Here is a 24,420-nt window from a genome sequence, read left to right as displayed (position 1 = left end):
TTTTATTTTAATTAGTTAATTAGTTGACATGTTAGGATATTTTGATTTATTTAGTTTTAGTTGATACGTTAGTATATTTTGGTTTTCTTTTTTTTTTACGGTATCTCTTAATCCGGCAGGTCAAGGATTAATCCATCGCAAGGGTTTGTCACTAGCTAATAGGTTGCTGCATGCACAAGGCGGAATTTGAATCCCTAACACTTATTTAAGCGAACTAGTGAGCTAACCACTGAACCAACCCAACTTGGTTAGGATATTTTGATTTAATTATTTAGAAAATAGTTCCCTACACATCCAACTTGGTTAGGATATTATTATTATTATTATTATTATTATTATTATTATTATTATTATTATTATTATTATTATTATTATTATTATTATTATTATTATTATTATTATTATTATCGAGTTCGATATCCATTAATATAAATAAATATCGGTATTTCTTGATGAATTTAGAATTGCTAATGTTTCATCATATATTTTAATTTATTTTAATTCTTATGTTACTAATATCATTTATATTAGTAACTTTTATATATATATATATATATATATATATATATATATATATATATATATATATATATTCATATGTATTATTACTTGTATTTTAATATATTTACCTTGATAATTATCTGTTTAAGATATTTATAATTTAAACTGCTGATTGAGCAACCCTAAAGCTTGACATCCAACGCCCATTCTTGCCACCTAACCACCATTAACCCACTAATTATCATTCAGCCATGCATGAGTTTATTTTGGAGTAAAAGAAAAGAAAGAGAACCGAGAGAGAGAAAGGACGTGAATTCCATGGCCAACCCCTTTTCGCGTTCGATTTCTTGAGATTCGTAACATCGACAAAAAAATTTAATCCGATTAAAATATTCGTATCTTTCTCTTCTTCAAGTTGACGTCACTTTTATTCGGAGAAATTGACGGTAAAGCTTTTCCCCAAGTTTGCATGATTCGGCAAAAGTGACGAGAAGGTGGGGTAACAAAAATCATACTTTAACTCTAAAAAATACATAAATAAAAGAATATTGCCAAGAAAAAATTAAGAAAATTTCATGATAAATTTATAAAAGGTATATATAAGTACAAGACATATGTTGAAAATTATATTAATTGACTTGACTTATGGTATATGAAGAATGATAAAGATGGCGTTTTATTTTTTCATCTTCAAAATTTTTTTAGTACATATATGTGCAATGCATGAAAACTTTTAGAGTAATTATTTAAATTAGTCCCTGAAAATTAAAAAAAACACTTTAGTTTTTAAAAGAAATTAATACACAAAAAATATCTTTAAATTTTTTTTTGACAAATAAATTAGTCCTGACATATTTTTCCGTTTGTACTTAACGAAAAATGATGAAATGACACATTTAGAAACCCACATGATCCATGACGTGTCCGAGGACTCAGATAAACAAATAAGTTCTATCATCGTTCTGTATTTATTTAAAAAAAAACTAAGCCTTCCAAGTCCCCTCCCCAATTTTCTCTCTCTCACAACATTCAAAGTCTCAACTTTCTTTTTCTTTTCGGTTTTGCTTAACTTCGAACGAATGGAAGGTTAGCTAAGGCCTAAGTTTGCCTCCAAATGACCAATATTTAAATGACCCTCATATTTATAAAGAATAAAATATTATTTCAACAATACTTTCTTGAAAAAATAATATCACACGCACCGGAATATATCAAAGTCAGTGTGTGGTGGTTTTGACTCAAACAACCATAGACTTTTGACGAGTCAATCTACATAAATGCTGTTGCATTTGCAAGAGAGGTCTATCAATGAAGATGAAAATATGTGATACTATAGTTTAATTTACAAATAGGAAAAAATGATATAAAAGTCACCAATAGTCTCTACAAGAACAGACACCACCTTTGCAATGGTGAAACCTAGTTCTATCTCTCACAACAATCTCTATTTGATACACTTTCGAAACCAACTTCATGAAGGTATGGCAATCCTCACATATTCTGAGATTTTTAACTATGCGAATACATGATGACTCTTTCCTCCCACTTATTAGCCCATAACATAATGCTAATTTCTCACTATGCCAGAGAACTAGTTCTTTCTTCTCTTCCTCTTCTATATCAACCAAAATGCCTGAGGTACTTGGTGTGTAGCCAATTAACTTCAATTCACTCACTACCTCACCTAATTTCTCATATATTTGATCTGATTTTTCATGATATTTATCGGCCATCATGAACTCGTGCACCTCATTATTCATTTCAATCCTACTGCATGCCCTCTCCTTGGAGATGCCTCTATGACTCATCAATTTCCTTATCAATCCAACATCATCCCATCTTCTTTCTTTGGCATAAATGTTTGACAAAACTACAAGGGCTCCATCATGATCAGGTTCTATCTCAAGAAGTCGTTTGGCTGCAAATTCACCTAATTCAACCTCACCGTGCACTTGACAAGCAGACATAAGGGATCCCCAAATGATAACATTTGGAGCGAAAGGCATTGTCTCAATAACCTCAATAGCTTTCCTCAAGAGGTTGGCTCTACAATACAGGTCAATCATGCAACCATAGTGCTCAAGCTTGGGAGAGATGCCATGCTCATCAATCATGGATGAAAAGAAGTTCTGGCCCTCTTCAACCAAACCCGCATGACTGCATGCGTAAAGTACACCAATAAATGTAACACCGTTGGGCGTAACATGTTCTACTTTCATCCTATGGAAGAGGTTTATGGCACTATGAGCATCCCCATGCATGGCAAAAGCATTGATCATACTGGACCAAGATATCACATTTTTTCTTGGCATGTTCTCAAATACCTCTCTTGCTCTGTCCAAGCTCCCACACTTGGCATACATATCAATTAGAGCATTGTTGACAGACAGAGCTCTTCCAAATCCATTTTTATCTACATATGTATGAACCCATTTTGCTTTTTCAAGCGCACCAACATGAGCACAAGCGGAAATGACACTCAGCATTGTTATCTGATCAGGAACTATTCTGTGCAGCTGCATTTCATCAAACAATTTAAGAGCCTCGTGAGGCTGATCACTCTCAGCATAACCAGATATCATTGCACTCCAACACACCAAGTCCTTTTCAATCATCTCGTCAAATATCATACGAGCCTCTTTAACCATTCCAAGCTTTGCATACCCTGAAAGCATTGCAGTAGAAACGACCAAGTGTTTTGTGGAGAATTCATCATACAGCTTCCGAGCCAAATCCATTGCACCACAGTTTGCATACATGTTAATTAAGGCCCTCTGTAAGTGAGAGTCAAGAACCAGATCTCTTTTCCGAATGAGCTCATGGATTGCTTTGCCATAGCTCAAGTTCCCAGCATGACCACAAGCAGAAAGCACAGTACAGAAAATCACACCATCTGGTTCCACACCAGAGCTCTTCATCACCTCATATAGCTCCAAAACACGATCATAACCACCATTTTGGCAGTACCTGTATCATAACACCAGAGTGAAAAGGTTGGAATTTTATTGAGCAAAGTAGCAGCAAGCAAAAAATTCACCCAAAAACTATTTGCGGCATACATCCATACCCATCAAACATAATATTCCAAGCAACAACATCCCGATGAGACATTTTGTCAAACAGCAAGCGTGCATCCACAATGCGGCCACAAGCCGCATACATACCAATCAAACCCGTTTGAATGAAAGGATCAGCATCGAAACCCAACTTGGAAGCAAAGCCATGAATCTCCAAACCTTGGTTCAAAGCAGAGGCTCTGGAAACTGCCTTAAGCAAAGGAGGGAAGCTGAAGTTGTCAAGAGCAAGGGGGACACATGTCCTGAGGGTGTAATAGAGCAAGAGAGCGTTGTAGGGTGTGGGGCCGCGAGAGAAGTCGCGGAGGAGTTGGTTGGAAAAATGGGTGGGAGGGTTTGGGATTTGGGAGAAGAGGGAGACGGCGTACTCGGAGGAGAAGGCGGCGGAGGAGAGGAGCAGGCGGATGAGGAGGGAGTGAGAGCGTTCCAGGTTGGAGCGCAGGATTTGAGCGTGCACTTGCTTTAGTTGTCTCAAAGTTGTCGAAGATGTTATTGCTTTCAGCAATGTATTCAACTTTTGGCTTTGGAACTCGCGGGGTTGGGCAACAGTTATGGTTGTCTTCGTCTGTGTAGGGCTCCACATGGACACGGGCATCGCCATGTTTAAGGTTGTAGCCATTCCTGTCGAACAGAATGAAGGAAGGATGAAGCTGCCGTCTCAAAATGGAGCAATTAATCAAACATATTCCGTTCGGATCAAGGTTGTGAGCATAGTTATCAGAACCGAACCGACAATCAACCCGGTCATACTGGTTCAACCGATGAGTCACTGATTCACCTGGTTGATCCGATTATAATTTAAAAAATATAAAATTATATAAATGAAATTAAAATTACGTATTAAAACTTAAAATGCAAGTCTTTACAAACATAATAATCAAATATTAATTTTTAGACATAACTAATGATGCAAAAAGAGATAATAAATTAGTTTCTAGTACAAAATATTTTCTCCATTTAAATAAACAAGAGCAAGCAAAAGATAACACAATCGATAAATCAAGTCCAAATGATCTTAAAATCGACATCTATATTTTCATAGGACAAATTTGTAGCTTGATAAATCCTATGAAGATATAGATGTCGATTTTAAGATCACTTGGACTTGATTTATTGATTGTGTTATATTTTGCTTGCTCTTGTTTATTTAAATAAAGAAAGTATTTTGTACTAGAAACTAGTTTATTATCTCTTTTTGCATCATTAGTTATGTCTAAAAATTAATATTTGATTATTATTATTATGTTTGTAAAGACTTGCATTTTAAGTTTTAATATGTAATTTTAATTTCATTTATATAATTTTATATTTTTTTAAAATTATGACTGGGTCAACCGGGTGAATCAGTGTCCCACCGGTTGAACCAGTGACTCTTGATTGCCGGTTCGGTTCTGATAACTATGATATATATATAAGAAAGAAGAAAAAACTGTGTTGACCAGCTATAGAAATAAAGCTCTCACTTCTAGTGCCAAGTTTCTTATTATTTACCAAATTCAAAACTGAAAATTACTTAAACCAATCAATATAAAATTGTTTAGGTTTACTTATGAAGATATAGCATGAATGAATTGCATAAGGCAGGCAGGGTGAGTTTTGAATAAACTAGAAAGTAGCCTCTCTTTCTTCTTATCTGATCCCTGGAGCAAAAAACATATTTATATACTAATACTAATTGAGGCCAGGCATTTGTATTTAGAAAAATATAATAATAAAGTCAGCTATAGTATTAGTAGATAAGTATTCATTATTGTAATAACTAATAAGCATCTAAGCATATGTATACATATAAAATTTTAAATAAATAAGAGTTGCAAAAAACAGAGAATCAAATGCACTCAAAGTACAATCACATGCATGCAACAGTTTCAACTTTCAATTGAAAGTGATTTGGTACTTAGGAGATTTGGTCCCTTAGGCCTCTTTATAGTCCCACCCTTAACATGATTAATCAAATTCTGATTAGCACCTTCATAGCTCTATTTAAAGGTGGTTGCTGGTTCTGATCTTTTCCAAAAACAACACTAACTAAAAAGCAAGTTTTGGTCAGAGTTTGATTTAGAAAGAGAAACTTGAAATCCTTGTTACATAATCACACTTCCCAAAGACTAGTCACCGATAGAAAACACATGAACTGAAAATCTGGACGGTGGGTTAAGAAATTATTACATATGCCAATATTTGAGTAAATAGTTATGAACTAACCATGTAATTGAATTAGTAGTAGAGCAATGTTTTCAACATTTCCACTGCTAACATGAAAAGAGAAACATTCTCAACACAATTTGAATCAATGATAAAGGGAGTAATATAATTCTCAAAGCAATTATTTCCTAACCAAAATAATGCAATATAAAAAAGTTTGTGAGATTCAAAAAGGTGCATCATCAACAGGAGCAGGCAAATTGAGATGAATTAGGCATGGAACAACTGTAGCAGGAGCTGGCCTAATGACAAGTGTGTTATCTTCAGATCCTCCAACAAAATGTGATCTTTTGTGACCCCCCAATTCTTATAAAAGTACACAGCAGTTTAATTCAGTCTTGTATTTCTATGTTTTGGAGAAACTTATTCAAATTGACTACCACTTTATAAGTTCTCTTATTCAAATTGGCACTCAGATAGAGAAACTAAAAACAAAGACTAGTTTTTACTATCACTATACTAACCAAACTCAACCTAAGGCAATGAATGCTAATGACAACAATTGTGATGAATGATGAATATGACAACTAACCTCCTTCCAAGGTCCTTCAAGAAGAAAAATTGGAGCAGTTGGTATGTAACTTGAAGCCTTACTCATTGAAATAGTGCAGATCCTAGAATTCCGCAGAGAAGAAGGAACACATGAGGGGAAAATCTGCAAATGAAAAATGATCTAAGAAACTGCACTTTACTCAGCAACCAAACAAGAAAGAGACATTCGAAATGCAACAAGAACAGCTTTTTCAAATTTTAAATGTCATAGAGAAATTCTGATACTACACTAAAATTTCGGAATTGAAAAGAAAACCTGAAAATTTACATTACTTTTATGAGGAATGGTGAGTGATGACTGAAACAGTGACTAAGACAGTATGAGTGTAAAGAGTGCTTACAATAGCAACTATAATACTTCTAAAATCAGCATATACAGAATCATCCTCATCATAACATAAAAAATACACGTTTTCATCAAACTAACCTAACAAACTTGTCTTGCTGAGTTCTCATCTCTTCAGCCTAATTCAAAGACAATGCAGATCAAGATGAAAAATTCACTTAATAGTTCCTTCAAGCACCACAGAAACGACAATTAGATCATTCCACCAAAATAAGGCACAAGAAAACCTATGAGCAAATATATAATTAAAAATTAATCAAATTGATCAAACTTATTAAAACTCGTAAAATGATCAGTGGCTGAACTCTGAAACTAGTTATTAAGGCTGAAAGGGACAAAGCAGTTATTAAGGCTGAACTCTGAAATTAGTTAAGAAGAAACTGTAACTGTAACTCAAATTAAAATTAGGACAAAACTGTAACTCAAATTAAACTTAGGGAACATTGCAAACCCTAAATAAAAATTACCAAAAAAATAGATTAACTAAAATTCAAAAAACATCGCAAACCGTAGGAGTTCATGAAAAAATTTACCGGCTATGTTGGAAGGCACGTCGAGCTGAAAGAAATGATGCAGAGGGAGGAATGCCGAGCTCAGAGTGATCACCGGTAGTGAGAATATCTCCAAGCAACGATCATCTTGTTCGGAATTGGCACCGCCGTGGTTGTTTGATCTATATCAAAGATGGAATTAAAGAAGATGACAACGGTGCTCGGAGACGACAATGGTATCTGATTGGAGAAGATGAGAATGGTGTGGGTGAGTTAGGGTTAGTGAGGGTAATTTAGATAATATCTTTTTTTAACTTGCGACCGCTTTTGCGACTGATTAGTTTATAAAATCGGTCACTAATTTAAAAACTAGCAACCAACCAAAAAATGTTAAAGATGATTCTAAATCAAAAATTATGTTGGGGACGGTTTCGATTCTGACCATCAACGTTAGAGACCAAAACAATACTTACCTCTTTAAATTAAAAGTATTAGATCAACCACAATGTCATAATATCATTCAAATATAAACTCAAAAATCAAATAACAAAAAAAACAACCAAGTATAAAATACCAACATCAAAATTTGCCATCAATCATCAAAATTCCCAAATACATAATCTAAGATCAAACAGCAATCCAATGACAAAAAGTCAAGAACAACGAATTAGCCAAGAATAATGAATTAAATTGATTGATACTATCATCTAGCCAATAACAAAATTTAGTTAACAAAAACCAATGACAAACAACAATAATAAGATCAAGATTAAGAACAACAATCCACAATCACAATTTATCAAATTAACAAATTATAAAAATGTCAAAAACTGCGCAACATTCTAACAATCACAATTTTATCAAATTAACAAGTTAATAAGATGAACAACATAACAAAACAAGTTAACAAAAACAAGTTAATCTAATCGAAACAAGAACTGGAACTGAAACCTACTAATTAAAACAACAGCCAGCTAAAATAAGAACTGCAACCTCCATCCAGTCATCCTTTTAATATATGGTTCTGCACAATTATCCCCAATTTAACCAAATGCCCAACTAATTCATTACGCACCAAAAAAAAACTAAGCAAGATCTTCAATGAATAAACTAAATCATACTGATCTAACCAAGCAAAGGAGGGAGCGGACGTCTCTAGATCTGAACATCAAATGAACAATAGAAAAAGCAAGGAAACAACCATTACTTTTGATATGAGACTCTAACCAGTGAGCAATGAGCAGAGTATGAGGGATAGGGAGCAACTTGTAAGAACCGAACCGGTGATCGAACCGGTCAGGTTTTTGGGTCACTAGACCGATAGAATCGATACGTAAATAAAAAATATAAAATAGTAAAAATTTGAATAAAGTGACAATTAGGTCCTTAAAATTTTTTACTTCAGATTAATTAGCCCTTGAAAAAAAATAAAGTACAAATTTTGTCCTTCAAGATAATAAACGATGAATACATTATGTTCCTCCATTAATTTATCATGTGAAATTTAGTGGTGATGCTTATATGTCCCTACTAATTAGTCCTAAGTCGAAATCTTCGAAGACCTACTAACTTAATATTCTAAAAAATTTAAAATAAATATCTTTACTAACATTTTAATATGTAAATGTAAATATTAAAATATTTGATACTTATTTTAATAATTCTATAAATTCTAAAGAATTAAAAAAAATTGAGTATAAAACTAAAATTAAATTAAATAAATATAAAATAATTCAGTTGTGTATTTATATAATATATAAAATATTAGCACATAGATTTACAAATGAATACACCAGCTTGGTGGTGCTCTTTGTTGGTGTCTAGCATCAATATTCAAATGCTGCTGGGGCACCCAAGATCTGCATTTGTTGGGAGCACCATAGGACCGGCTGGTTCACGAATTGCATTGAACTGGCCGGTTTTGACCGGTTTCGTCCGGTTTGTAACGAATTGCCCGGCTTTAAGCAGTTTAAATCCTTCTTCGGTCTAAAGTTTCAACCGAACTGGCTAGACCACCGGTTCACCGATTTTTTAGTCGAATCGGTCGGTCCGGTCCGATTCTTACAACACTGTTGGTAAGGGTTACCTCCCGATTCCCGTGCCCTAATTTACTACAAAACAGCGTCGTCTAAGCTTAATTAAAAAAACCGGCCGGGTCACAGTTCGGTTCGACCGGACTGGTTTCTGGCCGGTTTGACTGTTCAAGAGCGGTTTTGAATTTTTCGGTTTTCACATCTGATCGATTCTCTTTTTCTTTTGGTTTGCAGTTCGATTGATTCGATTGGCCGGTTCGAATTGGTTTTTAAAACCTTGCCATTTATATTCTAGTTGTATAAAACTAGTCGATCGCTAATTCGGTGTTATTAGTGACTGATAATGTTAGTCACTAAAATCAGTCGCTAAATTAACAATTAGCAACTGATTTATCGACCAGTAATTTAGCAACTGAATTAGTGACCAAACAGTTGTTCACCCTATTTCACTATCAGTTGCAAAACCGGTCGCTAAAATAAAAAATAGCAACCGCTTTGTGACCAACAATTTCAAAGACATTATTTTTCGTTTTGGTTGCTAAATTTGTCGTTAAATCAAAAAATTAAATATGTCGCTAAATAAAAAAATAGCGACCAATTTTATTTTGGTTGTATTTAAAACTTATTGGTCGCTAATTCGGTTGCTATTAGCGACTGAATTTATTGGTCGCTAAAATCGGTCGCTAAATCTAATTTAGTGACCAGTATTGATTTGGCCCTAGAAATTCTATTTCAGTTGCTCTTAGCAACCAATTTTTTCGGTCGCTATTCTAATACTTTTTTTATAGTGTTTGATTATTAACAAACCTAACTATAATTTAAGAATTTTATTAATGTACGGTTTAAAATTTGCTCAAAGTGTGAAATGAATTGAGAAATTTTTTTCAAATAAATATTAAAGTATATTGCCTCAAAAATTAAGTATGAGTAAATAAACTATCTCAAAAGTAGTCTAGCTACTTCAAAAATAATACAACACGCTTCAAAAGTACGTCTTTTTTTGTGTGCAAACTGTTGAAAATGCAAAATTATTTACTTCAAAAAAGTGATCTTATAAAACACATATTTTAATTCAACATTTAAATTTGAGCCAATCTAACAAATTAAACTGTTTAGAGAAACTTCTTCTTTCATCTATAACAAATACACTTTGAAATTTCTACTTATAACAAAAGACACTTAACATAAAAGTCTATCTTTAAAGATTGTTAAAGATAAAAGATAAAAATAACTTTTTCGTAATTTTAAAACTACTTAAATAAAGTCACAAACAAAAGTATCATATTATTAGTAGTTCTGATAATATTAAGTGAATGTGTATGTGATAAATTTAGTAATTATACAATATACACGTTCACTTAACATTAAAAGAACCTCACTGATAACATGATATTTTTGTCCTTTAAACTGTTTTTTGGGAGTGTATTACAATATTTCTTAATCTTTAATGTAACTCTGGCATTTTTCCTTCCATCTTTCCCAATCAATTAACCTTCTTCTCACGTTTCTTTCAACTTCTTTTTTAAATATCTTTTAATTATAATTCCCAAAAAAAATAGTGAGATAACGGATGCATAATGAAAACAAAAATAAAAAATAGTATACTTGTGTTAGGCTAATTTTTTTAGTAATAGAGACCTAACATGCGTTATGCATAATTAGAGTCATGGTGTGTTTATTATAGATTTAGAGATATTTTTTTTAAATTAAAATTTGTAAATTGGAAGTTCAGTTTTGTGTGAAATATAAAATTTAGAGTTTGATTTGTGACATGATAAAGATGATAAACAAATTTTAAACTTAATTTTGTTTAGAATACAAACTTAAAGTCTTTTGAACCTAAATACAGTATATTAAAAAGCATATAATTTAACCAGTTGAATTAGGCTTCAGCTGCAATCTAATCTTTAAATAGAAAAAAAAAAATCTTTGAAAGCCTAACACCAAAATTAAAAAGCGCTTGTGTTAAGGCAAGAGATAAAATGTGGATAGAAAGATATGTGTTGAAGATACTAAAAATCTTTTGAAGCCTTCTTATTGGTTGCTCCAAGCAACACCCATCCCCACCACAAAAACTTGCAACCCTTCTTGTGTTCCTAATCACACATTCCCTACGATTTTATTTCCTACAAATGATGTCACACTCACCGAGACCTCCTTTCTACAAGCTTCGGTTATCAATTTAATGTCTCCTATTTAAGCAAATTAATAAGCTTTCAATTTTTGAACTGAAGTACCTAGAAGCTTGGAAGTCATGGCAGCAACATTAATGGCAGCCACAGCTAGCTCTGGCACTGTCCTTAAATCAACCCCTTTCCTTGGTCAAACTAGGGGATCCAACGCTAACCCTCTTAGAGATGTTGTCTCTATGGGAACTGGGAAATACACCATGGTACTTTCTTTCTTACAGCTCTTTTGATTGATGATGAGAAATGATGGCATGCAATAATTTTTAACATCTTTAATGTTTGTTGGATTGATGAATAATGATGAGCAGGGAAATGAATTGTGGTATGGACCAGACAGAGTGAAATACTTGGGACCCTTTTCAGCTCAGACACCTTCGTACTTGACTGGAGAGTTCCCAGGAGACTATGGTTGGGACACTGCTGGTTTGTCTGCTGATCCTGAAGCATTTGCCAGGAACAGGGCTCTTGAGGTCACTTCACTTGTATTCTTTTCTTTCATTTACTTGAATTCTCACATAGATGAACTGAAGACATTATGTGACATGACATAATTAGGTTATCCATGGACGCTGGGCTATGCTGGGAGCACTAGGGTGCATCACCCCAGAAGTGCTAGAAAAGTGGGTCAGAGTGGACTTCAAGGAGCCAGTTTGGTTCAAAGCAGGAGCACAAATTTTCTCCGAAGGCGGCCTCGACTACTTAGGCAACCCAAATCTAGTCCATGCACAGAGCATCCTGGCAGTTCTTGGATTCCAAGTTGTCCTCATGGGCCTCGTCGAGGGCTTCCGCATCAACGGCCTCCCCGGCGTGGGCCAGGGCAACGACCTCTATCCTGGGGGACAGTACTTTGACCCTCTTGGACTTGCCGACGACCCTGTCACTTTCGCTGAGCTCAAGGTGAAGGAGATCAAGAACGGAAGGTTGGCTATGTTCTCCATGTTTGGTTTCTTTGTGCAAGCCATTGTCACTGGGAAAGGACCACTTGAGAACCTTTTGGATCACCTTGATAACCCTGTGGCTAACAATGCTTGGGTCTATGCCACTAAGTTTGTGCCTGGTTCTTGATACCCCTGTATGCTTAATGTGTATGTATCATGTGACATGGAAATTAAACTTGTAGATTATTACCATTATATATTTCTGTTATGGTCATGGATTTCAATCACGTAACATAAATTGATCTTCAATTAGGATTGAAGTAAAAACAAGTAACTATGATAGAGTAAAATGAATAGAAAATTGGAAAAGGAAAATATTTCAAATTAAAAGGATTTTTCACAATTCATTCAACGATTCTTTATATGCTAATCGCATACTACTAATTTGACGACTACAATTACTACCTAATATGTTTAGGAGAACAAATTAGAAGGCATGGCAATATAATAGTGGCGAAACTGTTGGACCAAGAATATGAAATAGTTGACTCTTGTATGTGCAGGAAATTGCTCATGGTCAAGAAAGACACTCTACTCAACAAAGGGATTTCTTAACTAGCTTGTAAAAGTGTGTTTAAGGGGACAACGGAAATTAACAAATAGTCAAATACAAATAAAAGGTTTTTATTAATGATGCTTATTAGTACATGACTTTGGTTTGAGTACTTTGAAATCTAGAGAGAAAGGGGAGGGAGAAAACAAACATAATTGCTAAAAGATAAAAGAAACAAACATAATTGCTAAAAGATAAAAGCCACTGTTCTAAGAATCAGATCCGAACCAAGCATAGAGGCAGTATTTGCAAGAAAATTTGACAAGAGAAGTGCATTGACAAACCAAAATAAGGAGAAAATTTCCTTAAATTCCAAGCTTACCGCATGGGGAGTGAATGTTACATCACATGAGCAACAGAATTTACATGAGTAGTACTGTTTTTTCACTCAGGATAATTAAAATAAAGGATTTACATGAACTAGACCATCCAATACAGGTGCTATGCAACTCTACAAGTCTACAACTATGCACAATCTATAGGATATCCACTATGTAACAAAATTTGTAAATATACAATTTTCCGCCTTCAACTAGAAGAAGCATAACACTTAATCAAGTATTCAGCACAGATGATATGAAGAAGCATTTTTTAAAGGACAGAGTTCATAAGAACAATGGTTTGCCCTTATTGCTAAATCTTGATCTTGTTTACACAATTCATCAAACGCTGAAAACAGATTGCTAACATGCTCTCCAACTCAATTTTTTAATTTCCCCCACCATGTCCTCCGACTTTTATCTGCTTCATGAAGCTTTGCTTTTGTCTCGCGTAACCTAACCTTGTATTGTTTCTTCCATCCCTCAAAACTCTGCTTAAGTTTACGAAATTCTTCAATGGAATTTGTGGTGGTGGAGTTCCCTGGTTTAACCTCATTCAGAGCTTTAACTTCGTCGTCGAAGTTCTGCCTTCGCTGGTCAAATTCCTTCATCAGACTGCTCAAAGTACCATTTGTCCCTCTTTCTCTGATCCCGTTAGCCTCTCTGCCTCCATCAGAGACAGCGAAATTGCTAGAAAACTTTATCGGAGTGTTCACAGCTGTTCGAGATCCCACGCTAGCATCTTCAGAACCATAGTACCGAGGAGACAGGACTTCATTTCTTGTAGATTGAGTATTGCCACTATCAGAAGCAAGGCTCTTTCTAGCAGCAACGAGACTCATCTGCATTAGAAATTGTATTTAGAATCTTCCATGAAGTGTGGAATTCCAAGTTAAATATGAGCCCTTCTGCATTGATTTTCCTACTAAATAGTGCAATAAACAACAGGCATACCACGTAATAATTATTTTTCAACAATATTTTTTTCTTGTTGGCAATGATAAACCAAAGGCTATACCCGACTCAATATCTAAGAGATCCTGTAATAGCACTTATGCTAATTCTTATTTAAGAAGACTGACACAAGTAATCCAAAAACTTTCTACTCGGAGAATACAAAAGTTACCTCCCCTCCACTTATAAACAAGTGTCATTTTGGAACCTTCTTTACTTCCATGTTTCATGTGTTCTAGAATATAAACAAACGACTAACCATTTTATGCCAATTTTACCCTTTTCTCTTATTACTCCATCAGGGCATTAATTCTTAAACTAAAATCTTTCAATAGGAAATTACTCATTCATACAATTATTTTCTTTTTACTCTGTTATCACCTCTTTGTTGACCTATCATAATCTTCCTTTTTCAATTTAGTCAAAGGGTAATTCGGTCTCTTTGATTAGCCCCAAAAACTACAAATATTTAATGATTCCTTAATCACATCGTGGCTTTAAATGACATTCATAAAGGAACAGTATTTGCTAAACCGAGCAGAGAACAGCAAGAAATTGTTTGTGACTAAAGGTAACTAAACAAGTTAAAAGATTCCAGTGATAATGATATTTATGAGTAAGTCGAAATTGAGGGCTTTTATAAGGTGGCTACTCACATAAGATGTTTTCATATGAAGATAATAGCTAAGATATTGCAAGTGTTATATTAAATAATTTAGTCAAACACGTCAAATCATCTAACAGTTCTCAGTTATCATCTTCACATGAAGACATCTTCATGTAATAGTCACCTTTTTATAAACTGAAAACTTACTTGCAAGGATGCTCTCTGTTTTTGCCATGCTTCCTCCATTGATTTCATCTTTGCCTCATATTCAGCCCACTTTCTCTCAGATTGTTTTAGCTGTTCCCTTAATTTAGCATTTTCCTCTTCGGCCTTGTCAACTCGCCTTTGTAGTTGGGCTAATGGTGAAGGTAGGTTCTGAACCCGCTCTTTGGATATATCCTGCTAAACCAAAAGTGATAAATAAACAAAAGTCCTTTGTTGTCACTTGACGAGGGCTTTTACCAAATCATGAACAAAAACATTGTGATACTCCACACACCCATGGAAGAAAACTATTTCAAATGGTGAAAGGTGAAAAACGTGAAATTTCTTCATTTCATCTGGTTTACCTTCTTGATAGGTATTTATTTAGTATCATGTTCAAATGGGAAATTATACTACCCTAAGAAAGTTAGAGCTAGTTAAAACCAAGACATCCTGATTTTCTCTTTTGGGTATTAAGAAGGGAAACAGTCTCTGCTCTATGATCCTAAAACTTAAAACCAAACCATGTCTAAACATCAGCCTTCATCTCATCTAGTTTGATTCTTCACAGGTTATATGATATTATATTGCATACTCGTGTAATATGTTTGCTAACCCATCATCATATTTAACATGCTAATTTTAAATCATTTTCAATTATCATATAAAACATTGAAATTTTAAACCCTAATACCATCCTTACATACATAGGAATCAAAGATTCCCACATACTCGTTGAGCATGTCTACCAAACAATATTAAGCATCAAACAAACTGATATAAATGTACTTAGGTTTGAAATCTCATATGCCACTTAAGTTAAATAGTAGCATGAAACTGGTGTTTTAGATGTAAAAGTTGAAAAGCTGAAAAACAACCAATTAGATGGATCCGTCTAAGTTAAAATACTGAAGAAAATAGGAAAACAAGTTTGCATTGTAAAATACCTTCACTTCCAGCATCTTAACAAGTGATTTCCGTCTATGTTTTGCATTTTCAGGATAACTCTTAAAACCGTTTGGAGTACTTGCATCCTTACGAGCCAGCCACCCACGAATTACTGCATGAAAAAAAAGGGGAGCAGATAATAAGTACAAAATATGCAACACCCATACATAGGCTTATCTGGACACAGAACAGAACCACACAAACCAGATTGCAGTTGTATGATTGCTTGGATCTCCTCAAGATTTTTAGAATAAATTGTTATAGAAGGCTTCATAACACCAAATTTCCTTCTTGTAATTTCTCCACGAACATCTGCAATAAAACCAAATTATAGGTTAGGACAAAAGTAGACAAAAGATGCACACAATTACTCGTAATTAGGATTGTGAAGAGTACACCATCAGTTAATGTTTATAAGGTTCTTCAGGGAAACTCAGATGTCGAAAAGGATTCAAGGAAAAGTAAATAGAATTTCTTTGAGAATAGATGTCACTTATATTTTCATGAAAAATATTTTCCTTAACAAATATGCATTTAAAATAAAATAAAATAAAAGATTAAAGGAAAAAAGCGTTATTTTTTATGTGTAATGCCGCGAATAATAACAGTTCAGCCAAAATAAACTCATATCATTATTGACAGTACATGATTGTAATGTTGCCACTCCTTTCTTAAGTTCCTGGAAATAACTCCTTGCTTGATAACCACGGAAGTATTTTTGAACCACAACTATTCCTTGCAAAACCTGTTTTCTCTTGAGCTCCAGTGAACCAGTCTACAAAACCAACCAAGGTACAAGAATAACCAAGTCAAATAAATTTAAAGTATGAATCAAAACAACCCAAAACAAGACATAGTAAATTAAGAGAAATTAATGGTTCAAAACAAATTCTAAGTCAAACAAAAATATAACTTTCCGTGGAAAATCAACCATCAAAATTAACCTCAGCCTTTGCCTTTTAACTTGACATAATTAGTTTTTTTTTTTTTTTTGGTGTCAGACATAATTAGTATATACACAGAGTTCATGCAATTATGCAAAGTGAAAGCATAAAATGATTCCAATGCCAAACTATTTTGACAGGTAATTATATATTCAGCCAGGATCACTCGGGCAGAAACCAACAAAAAATGGAAGCAATAAAAAAGGATCTCCAGCGCTGCAATGGAAAGTTAGACATATACCTGCCCAGCTCGAAGATACAACTTAGTATAGCCGAATTGGTACATCTCAGAAGGGATATTAAATTGTTGCAAAATGGCAACTGAAGTGCTCAATGGATCCTGATATTTGTTGGCCTCAGAAAGCATAAACCCATACCTAAAGAAATGAACGAACATAAATCAGCCCTTCATTCAAGATAGTATGAAAACCATAATCTATTTCTCTACTACCTTGTGGAAAACTCTTGATGAGTCATTCGAGTTGGATATCCAGCCCTTGAAGTTCTAACAACCTCAAGAATCCCACTACACTTGAGCTGTTGTAGGACAAGGTCTTCATCATAAATGTCAGGCAGCTGCTTAGTATTTGGCCTTATGCATCGAATGAAGTGAGGTGTGGTGCACTCCAATTGGTCAATCAAATTGAACAATTGACCCTAATAGTAGAAAAGCAGTTAGATTTAAGTTGCTCAATTTTGGCATTCCACTTCTATGTAAAATCGAAAATTAATGTACTTTGTTATTAAACAACGTAATTTTGAGGATAGAGTTTATTGTCCATAATCACCTCGCCGCATCATGTCCAAATCTTTTATAATGAGCCATAAGAATAAGTTTCATCCAAAACTTATTGAAGCTAGAAGGATCTCAATAAACTAAAACAAGATTACCTTAAACTTTTTACAAACACTCTGCTCCTGTGAATCCACGGCACCTGTGCTGAAGGAATTTGAACACTTCAGAGACTGATCAAACATTTTGGAGAACAATGGCAGCAGTTCACATTTACATGAAGCAAGGAATTGTACGGAATCGGAAGGCATAAAATCTCTGTTCTTTTCTAGAAAGCCATTCGTATCATACAGAACCTGATAAGAAGTCCAAATCTCAGTAAAATCACAAAACAAAGCACAAATTTGGTTTCCATATAAATAGTCTACAATAACTAATGGCTCTCATACAGAAAATCATGAAATAATTATGTAACCATTTAACAGTAAAAACTACACTATAAACACTGTCCACATGCATCATAAATTGTTTAATACCAGGATGACATTGTATAAAAATGTTTCTAGTGTATGAATTAAAGGACTCAATATTTATGTCATTATTATATTTCAGGATTTCAGTATATATATACTGTTAAATAGAAAGACATAGGGTTAGAGTAAAATTGAGACTTCATCTAATTAAGAAACTCGTAAATGACCATATTCAGAAATTTGGCCTTTGCAAATTATATGCTGCATAAGAATTAGTGATACAGATTGCTGCATTCTCAATCCTGCAGGCTTATCAACATTAGTATCTAGCATGTATGCATTATATTATAGTCCCCTATGTCCAATATGGTAGGAAGATGCAAAACTAAATCAAGTAGATTAAACTATTAAAGGATTAATTGGAATTGAAAAAATTGCAATAAAATAGGTTCTGCAACAACTAGTTCCAAAAGAGAGATCAGTAACTAACCTCCCCTTCATAATGACGAACACTGAAAGCCCTGCCTCTCTCCCCTTTGAAGTAAGGATTAGTACTCAAGTGCTGCTTAAGTTTGTTTGCAAACGTTAGATCAGAAGCCTTAGGCAAATTTGATTCCTCATCCAACAAGGTGAGTAGACTGTGAGGTTTCTGCACATTTTGCAGAAAATAACAGTTACATAGTTACACTAATCAGAGATAATATTGTGAACACATCCAAACGGGTACCTGAATGCAAAACATTTCTATGAAAAAAACATAATGTCTAAAATGTGTGAAATCCAACCACAACAAAGGCTAAAGTTCCAAAACATGTATAAAATTAAATTATACCCTCTCAAAGAGATCCAAGCACTCTTGATTGTCCTTAAAATATATTTTAGTCCACTCAATCCCATCTGACTCGTAGTCCTGAAATAAAAAAAATGAAAATTATAATCTTGCTGTTGTGCATGTCAAAGCCTTTTTGAACACAGGCTTAGCTCCTTACAGTACCGATGGTCAATGTCTTTTCAACGGAATTTGGCAATTTCTTATCCAACTCTTCTATTTTTTCCAAGGTAACATAAGTTTTAATACTTTTTTCATGAATTATATCGTATCACACTATTGCATTTAAATTTTAAAATACTAATTGGCATCAAAATACCCAAAGCAATATTAGGGTACGTTTGGTTTACGTCTTCATTTTCTGTTTTCATTTTAAGTATTTTCTATTTTCAAAATTGTGAAGAAAAAAGAAAAAAATAGTAAAAGCAATAAAAGCATGTTTTTTGTGTCCACCTCATGTTTCGTGGTTTTTCTTTTTCCTTGACAAAATTCTGAAAACAGAAAACACTAAAATTGAAAACAGAAAATGAAAACAAAAACCAAACACACCCTTAACAATTAAAAGAGGTACTGACCTCCTGCTCTTGCTTAAACAGATGCCGATTGAGATGATGTTGAAGTCTTTCATTTGCATAATTTATACAAAACTGTTCAAAGCTACTTTTCTGAATGAGACAAGAAACCGTTAGATCATATAGAAGAGATTGTCTGAAAACATATAACATTCTTTAAAGCACAGAAAACATAAATTGATACAATTTGCATACCTGGAATGATTCAAAACCAGTAATATCCAAGATATTTATGGATTTCCCAGTACATCTTTTACCCACTTGAAGTGACTTGTTGATTTGGTCTACAATCCAGTTAAACAAGTTTTCATACATAAATTTTGCAATTTCGTCTCTCGTTTGAATTGCCTGAACATAAGATGAGAAAAGAAAAATAAATATAAATCAATTAGGATGCGCAGAAAATAGAACATGTGAGATGTTCAAGTAATAAACATACCTGCTGCAATATCAATTTTTTTGCATTAGTATCCTTCTCAGGCTGGATTTTCTTGGTAGATAATGCTGCCTTCAATGCCTGGGAGCTGCAACCCATCAGCCGAGCAGCACTGGTAACAGCTACCCCCAAAAAAAGAAATATAAAATTAAAATATAAATAAATAAAATCAAATATATAAATTTCAAATTTCTGTTTATTTCAAAATAAAATATATACAATATATTAGTCAAACTAAACCTCTTTAAAATCCTACTACATATAATACAAAACAAAATGTAACTCAGTTCTGATGGCATAGTAAAAATTCGATGCCAATTCCCAGATTGCTTTGGGAAATCAATGACACTGATAGCATACTGAAAATAGCACCAGGTTCAACTAGTTGATCAAAAGGAATATGATACAGATGCAATGCAACTTACCTTCATCATCCAGAACCTCAATGTCATTCTCACTGTCTGCAACTTTGAATGATATATTTCCCAGCCATAGTATAGCAGCCAGCACCTTAAAGATCAGCTCTTGGTCCTCTTTGCAAATTTGGACAATATCGAGTGCTTTCTGGAGAGACACACAGCAAAAGGAATGAGTATAACATGAGATCGTAAGACACCTCACAAAAGTTTAAAAAAAGTTATGGTGTACAAATTAAACTGTTGGGTGATATACCATCAGCTGATGAAATTTTTTAGCATCATCAATGCCATCAATCATCAAGCATTCACTCTGATTAAGATATTTATAATAGCTGGCTGCTCTAAGATTAAGTCTCTCTGCAGAGGAAAGAAAATGGTTAATATGAGCAAAACTATCTACAAATTTAATAACAAGCAGAAAACGAATTTGCATAAAAATCAACTGTCCGTTTAAAATTAGTATGTAAAATTAAGAGAGAAAATCGCATATACTTATAGAAAGATACCAATCAAACTTATTCGTTAGACAGGAAGTAGGGGTAGGGTATATGGAGAAGATGATAGATCACACTGTATCTGGTTTAGTTATGAGAAAAGAAGATATACCCCAATGGCAATAGGTAAATAGAGAATACAATATTTAGAGGTAGGAGGGTGTTGGGGCCTTGGGTATTGGGTGGTGCCCAAAGTCCCACATCAAATAATATGAGATGCTTACTGTTATATTTAAATTGGGTGGTTCTTTCCCCTTAATACCTAGATTTTAAAGTATGGTTTCCCACTTTGCTTAGGTATTTCACAGAGGGTATCAACAAAAAGCATATCCATATAACCCCAACTAATAGGAAAAGGCTCAGTTATCAATGTGGCTGTTACTGCATTAGTTGTTGTAAAAGAGATCCTACTAAATATAGATGGTGGATGGTCATAATTCAGTGTCAAAAAGCAGTGATGTACTGCAAACATTGAATGAACTGATTTGCAACAGTTGATGTTGTCATATTGGCACATTCTTTTGATGAGAATAAACAAAGGATGGGATTAGTTAGCTTGTAAAAATTAACCAAATCGACTAGTTGGCGTGTGAAAATAACACTATGGGCATTGCCATTTTAATGCATTTTCCAATAAACCAACACATTAAATAAATATTTCAAGAGGATTCATTACGTGAGATAAGAATAGTATAGAAGTATTCAAAGAAGTAGGTTCTCAGAAGATGCACCTTTAAGGCCAAATGAAGATCCAGCACAAAGTTGATAAAATATGTGATATGACCTCTCACCACTGGCCAGCTGAACAACTCTTGACTGTTCATATTGGACATGATTATTTCAGCAGTGATAAAAGAAGAGAATTACAATTCCATGCTTAAATTCAAATATGGCACTTCAAATTACCTTTTCTATCAAAACTGTTCAATTTATCACATGGGTTGGCATAGGACAAACAAAGCAATAAAATATGTCAGTTCAGTAATTGCAATAAAAATGGATGTCAGAAGAAAGCACATCTGCAGTAACATCTAAAGCTTGAACAAGCTTACATGTTTGAACTTTAGCCCCATGGATTTTACCCATTGTGCTGAAATGAATTTCAATCAGCTTCCCCTGCAACACATAAAAAATGTATGTCAACTGATTCAATTCAACTACTAAATCTTTTGACATCATGTAAAAGGTGCTGCATAGCCCTAAAACATAAAGCTGCAAAAGAATATCTGCTATACATTTGATGGAAAACTATCAACTAAAGAGATCTAATAAAACGATCACATAAGTAATAACCATTATACAGGAGGACAAAAATAGACTCACAAATCTGCTAGAGTTTTCATTCCTAGATGTTTTTGCATTCCCAAAAGCTTCTAGCACATGATTTGTTTGAAGAATTTTTTCTTCTGTACCCCTATTACTACCACCAACAGCAGCTAAGTACTGCATAGCAATCTTTGCTGTTTCTGTCTTCCCAGATCCACTCTCACCACTGCAACAAAAATCCAATAGTTACTATGAAGTATGAACAAGTGCACTAGTGATTATAACTTAAAGCTACCGAGTTCAGGAACATGTACTATGTGTGAGGAATAAAATGCAGAAATGTGCAAAAGCACAGACCTTATGATAATGGACTGATTTGCTTCATCTGCAAGATACAATAAACAAATAGAAAACCTTAATAAACATATCATTCAAGTTGAACATAAGGATCTCAATGGAAGAGAAGGAAAAGGAAAATTTCATTCACCTCTCATCATCTCCGTAAAAGCCTCATCAGCCACAGCAAAAACATGAGGACTATTGGTAAATTTCTGCTTATAAGCTGAAATACGATCATTTCCAAAAATCTGGAGATCTTTGAAGGGATTGACTGCAATTAAAACGGGACCTGCTTTAGTCTGCGTACACAAAACAAATGCAGCGTTCAGCAGATGGACACACATAGACAATCACCCAAGTAAAAGAAAAAGAAAACTGGGGTAGGCAAACATACATAAATCATGTCCTGAGAATGTCTGAACTTAATATTGTGAAGAACTGATGGCTCGTTCAAATAACAGAGCTTCATAAGATCGTCTACACCCTCAAATATTTAGGATTAGCTGTACAAACTCTGACCTGGCACGTTAATAACCTGAAGTAACAACTCATCAGAAAATAAATAAATAAAAAAAAAAAAACTGTCACCTTGCATACCCAAAATTAAATTTAACACTATCTTTGAAAGAAACCAAAAACTTTACACTTACATTTCCATTTGAGAGTGAAACAGATGCTTCCTCTCCCGAAGTTGACTGTATCGTACCTAGTTCCACAGTCCACTTGGTTGTCTACACCAGACACAAAGCTTCTAGGAGGAATAACCAAATACCAAAAGTTAAATTAACACAAAAACCCATTCCAACGATGCATCAGAGAGCAAATACAATATTAATATAACTCATAATATAAAACTGCCACAAACATAAACATTATATAACAAAGCATAATTTACAAGAAACTTTCCTACTCCATCCATTCCTTTCTATCAGTCACGCAAAACATGTCTACTTAATTGGATCCATGTATTTATATGATTACATTAATTCAACGATGTACAAAATCTTCAGAGTGACCGCTAGAAAAAAAAAGGGAAAGAAAGGAGTATCTTTCAATCAACTAGCAGAGACTCCGGGGAGCAAGCTGCAGTTAACCAAAAACTAAACAATAGATCCACAAACTAATTACTAAGAAGTAAGAAGTTAAAATTTCGGCATCTAATTTAATGCAACATCGTATCAAATATTTAAAATTTAAAATTAAAATACTATGAATAAAAAACATAATCTCTTGCCATGTTCTTACCTTTTTGATAATGTAAGAAATGTTATCATCCTCCAATCTCTACTCTTCCCAGACGAAGCTAAATAAGGTGAATCTGCATCCATCATCATCTTCACCTTCTTGCTCCCAAAACCATCACTTCTTCTCTTCTCTCCCAGCTCATCTTCCTTCCTCTTACAATCAAACCCATTCGGCAAGCACTCCGGCATGGCGTTACTGCCGTCTCCGACCTTAAAATTATTCGGCAAAGACCGCCTCGCCGGAGGCAGCCGTGCACGGGAGCCGGCCGTGCCGGCAATGCCGAGGCAAGTCCTTCGGCTTTGCTTCTCTTCTCTTCCGACGAAGAGAATCAAGCATCTCTTCCAGAGAGCTCTTCGCCAAAGAAGATGGCGAAGCCGATAACAACATCTTGATTCCTCACAGACCACAAAGCCTCAAAAAAAAAAGAACAAAATTTCACAAATTTTGTCCCCCAAATCCACACTCAAAATTCAACAGAAGAACGCATTTCAGAAGCCACAAATCAAACCACACTCTTGACATTCAGCATCGAAGAAAAAACCAGTTCCCCGTTTAACTCCGAGATTAGAACAAACAACGAAAAAAAAACTACAACAGAGAAAAAAGTTGAAATAAGTGAGATCGAAATGATTTGCCCGTGCCGAATAAAATTTATTAATAAAAACCAAACCTGTCAATTATAAAGCGTGAGTACGAGTTCTGAAGAGTAAAGAAGAAGAAGAAAAGAAGAAGAAGAAGAAGAAGAAACAAGAGAA

The 24,420-nt window shown here is 34.2% G+C and overlaps 3 protein-coding genes across 6 annotated transcripts; 1 reads left to right on the top strand and 2 right to left on the bottom strand.

The window, feature by feature from the left end:
* Positions 1 to 1,771: 1,771 nt before the first annotated feature.
* On the bottom strand, positions 1,772 to 8,407 carry LOC112790005 (pentatricopeptide repeat-containing protein At4g14820). 4 transcript variants are annotated; one of them, XM_025832211.3, is made up of 5 exons: positions 7,212 to 8,407; positions 6,760 to 6,846; positions 6,313 to 6,435; positions 3,569 to 4,196; positions 1,772 to 3,468 (listed from the first exon to the last, which is right to left on the bottom strand). In XM_025832211.3, the coding sequence occupies exons 4-5, from the start codon at positions 4,192 to 4,194 to the stop codon at positions 1,872 to 1,874; spliced, it is 2,223 nt and encodes a 740-aa protein (XP_025687996.1). In that variant the 5' UTR covers positions 4,195 to 4,196; positions 6,313 to 6,435; positions 6,760 to 6,846; positions 7,212 to 8,407; the 3' UTR covers positions 1,772 to 1,871. The 4 variants fall into 4 exon arrangements, with proteins under 4 accessions (XP_025687996.1, XP_025687998.1, XP_025687997.1 ...); XM_025832213.3 differs by having other exon boundaries at positions 6,760 to 6,797; positions 7,212 to 7,504; XM_025832212.3 differs by having other exon boundaries at positions 6,760 to 6,905; positions 7,212 to 7,450.
* A 2,734-nt stretch (positions 8,408 to 11,141) lies between these two features.
* LOC112790006 (chlorophyll a-b binding protein 13, chloroplastic) lies at positions 11,142 to 12,524 on the top strand. The gene is made up of 3 exons (XM_025832215.2): positions 11,142 to 11,594; positions 11,700 to 11,861; positions 11,947 to 12,524. The coding sequence occupies exons 1-3, from the start codon at positions 11,457 to 11,459 to the stop codon at positions 12,454 to 12,456; spliced, it is 810 nt and encodes a 269-aa protein (XP_025688000.1). The 5' UTR covers positions 11,142 to 11,456; the 3' UTR covers positions 12,457 to 12,524.
* A 633-nt stretch (positions 12,525 to 13,157) lies between these two features.
* Positions 13,158 to 24,420, bottom strand: LOC112790008 (myosin-2). The gene is made up of 24 exons (XM_072226862.1): positions 23,666 to 24,420; positions 23,071 to 23,171; positions 22,815 to 22,955; positions 22,569 to 22,719; positions 22,439 to 22,466; positions 22,139 to 22,307; positions 21,868 to 21,931; positions 21,722 to 21,735; positions 21,547 to 21,631; positions 20,575 to 20,678; positions 20,328 to 20,466; positions 19,906 to 20,024; positions 19,662 to 19,814; positions 19,470 to 19,559; positions 18,898 to 18,975; positions 18,556 to 18,714; positions 17,751 to 17,948; positions 17,311 to 17,516; positions 17,101 to 17,236; positions 16,561 to 16,690; positions 16,120 to 16,227; positions 15,915 to 16,027; positions 14,971 to 15,165; positions 13,158 to 14,044 (listed from the first exon to the last, which is right to left on the bottom strand). The coding sequence occupies exons 3-24, from the start codon at positions 22,887 to 22,889 to the stop codon at positions 13,583 to 13,585; spliced, it is 2,976 nt and encodes a 991-aa protein (XP_072082963.1). The 5' UTR covers positions 22,890 to 22,955; positions 23,071 to 23,171; positions 23,666 to 24,420; the 3' UTR covers positions 13,158 to 13,582.

This window comes from Arachis hypogaea, chromosome 3, assembly GCF_003086295.3.
Source record: "Arachis hypogaea cultivar Tifrunner chromosome 3, arahy.Tifrunner.gnm2.J5K5, whole genome shotgun sequence".
NCBI lineage: Eukaryota > Viridiplantae > Streptophyta > Magnoliopsida > Fabales > Fabaceae > Arachis > Arachis hypogaea.
The sequence above is the reverse complement of the archived record's forward strand: the minus strand, read 5'-3'. Positions and strand labels throughout refer to the sequence as shown.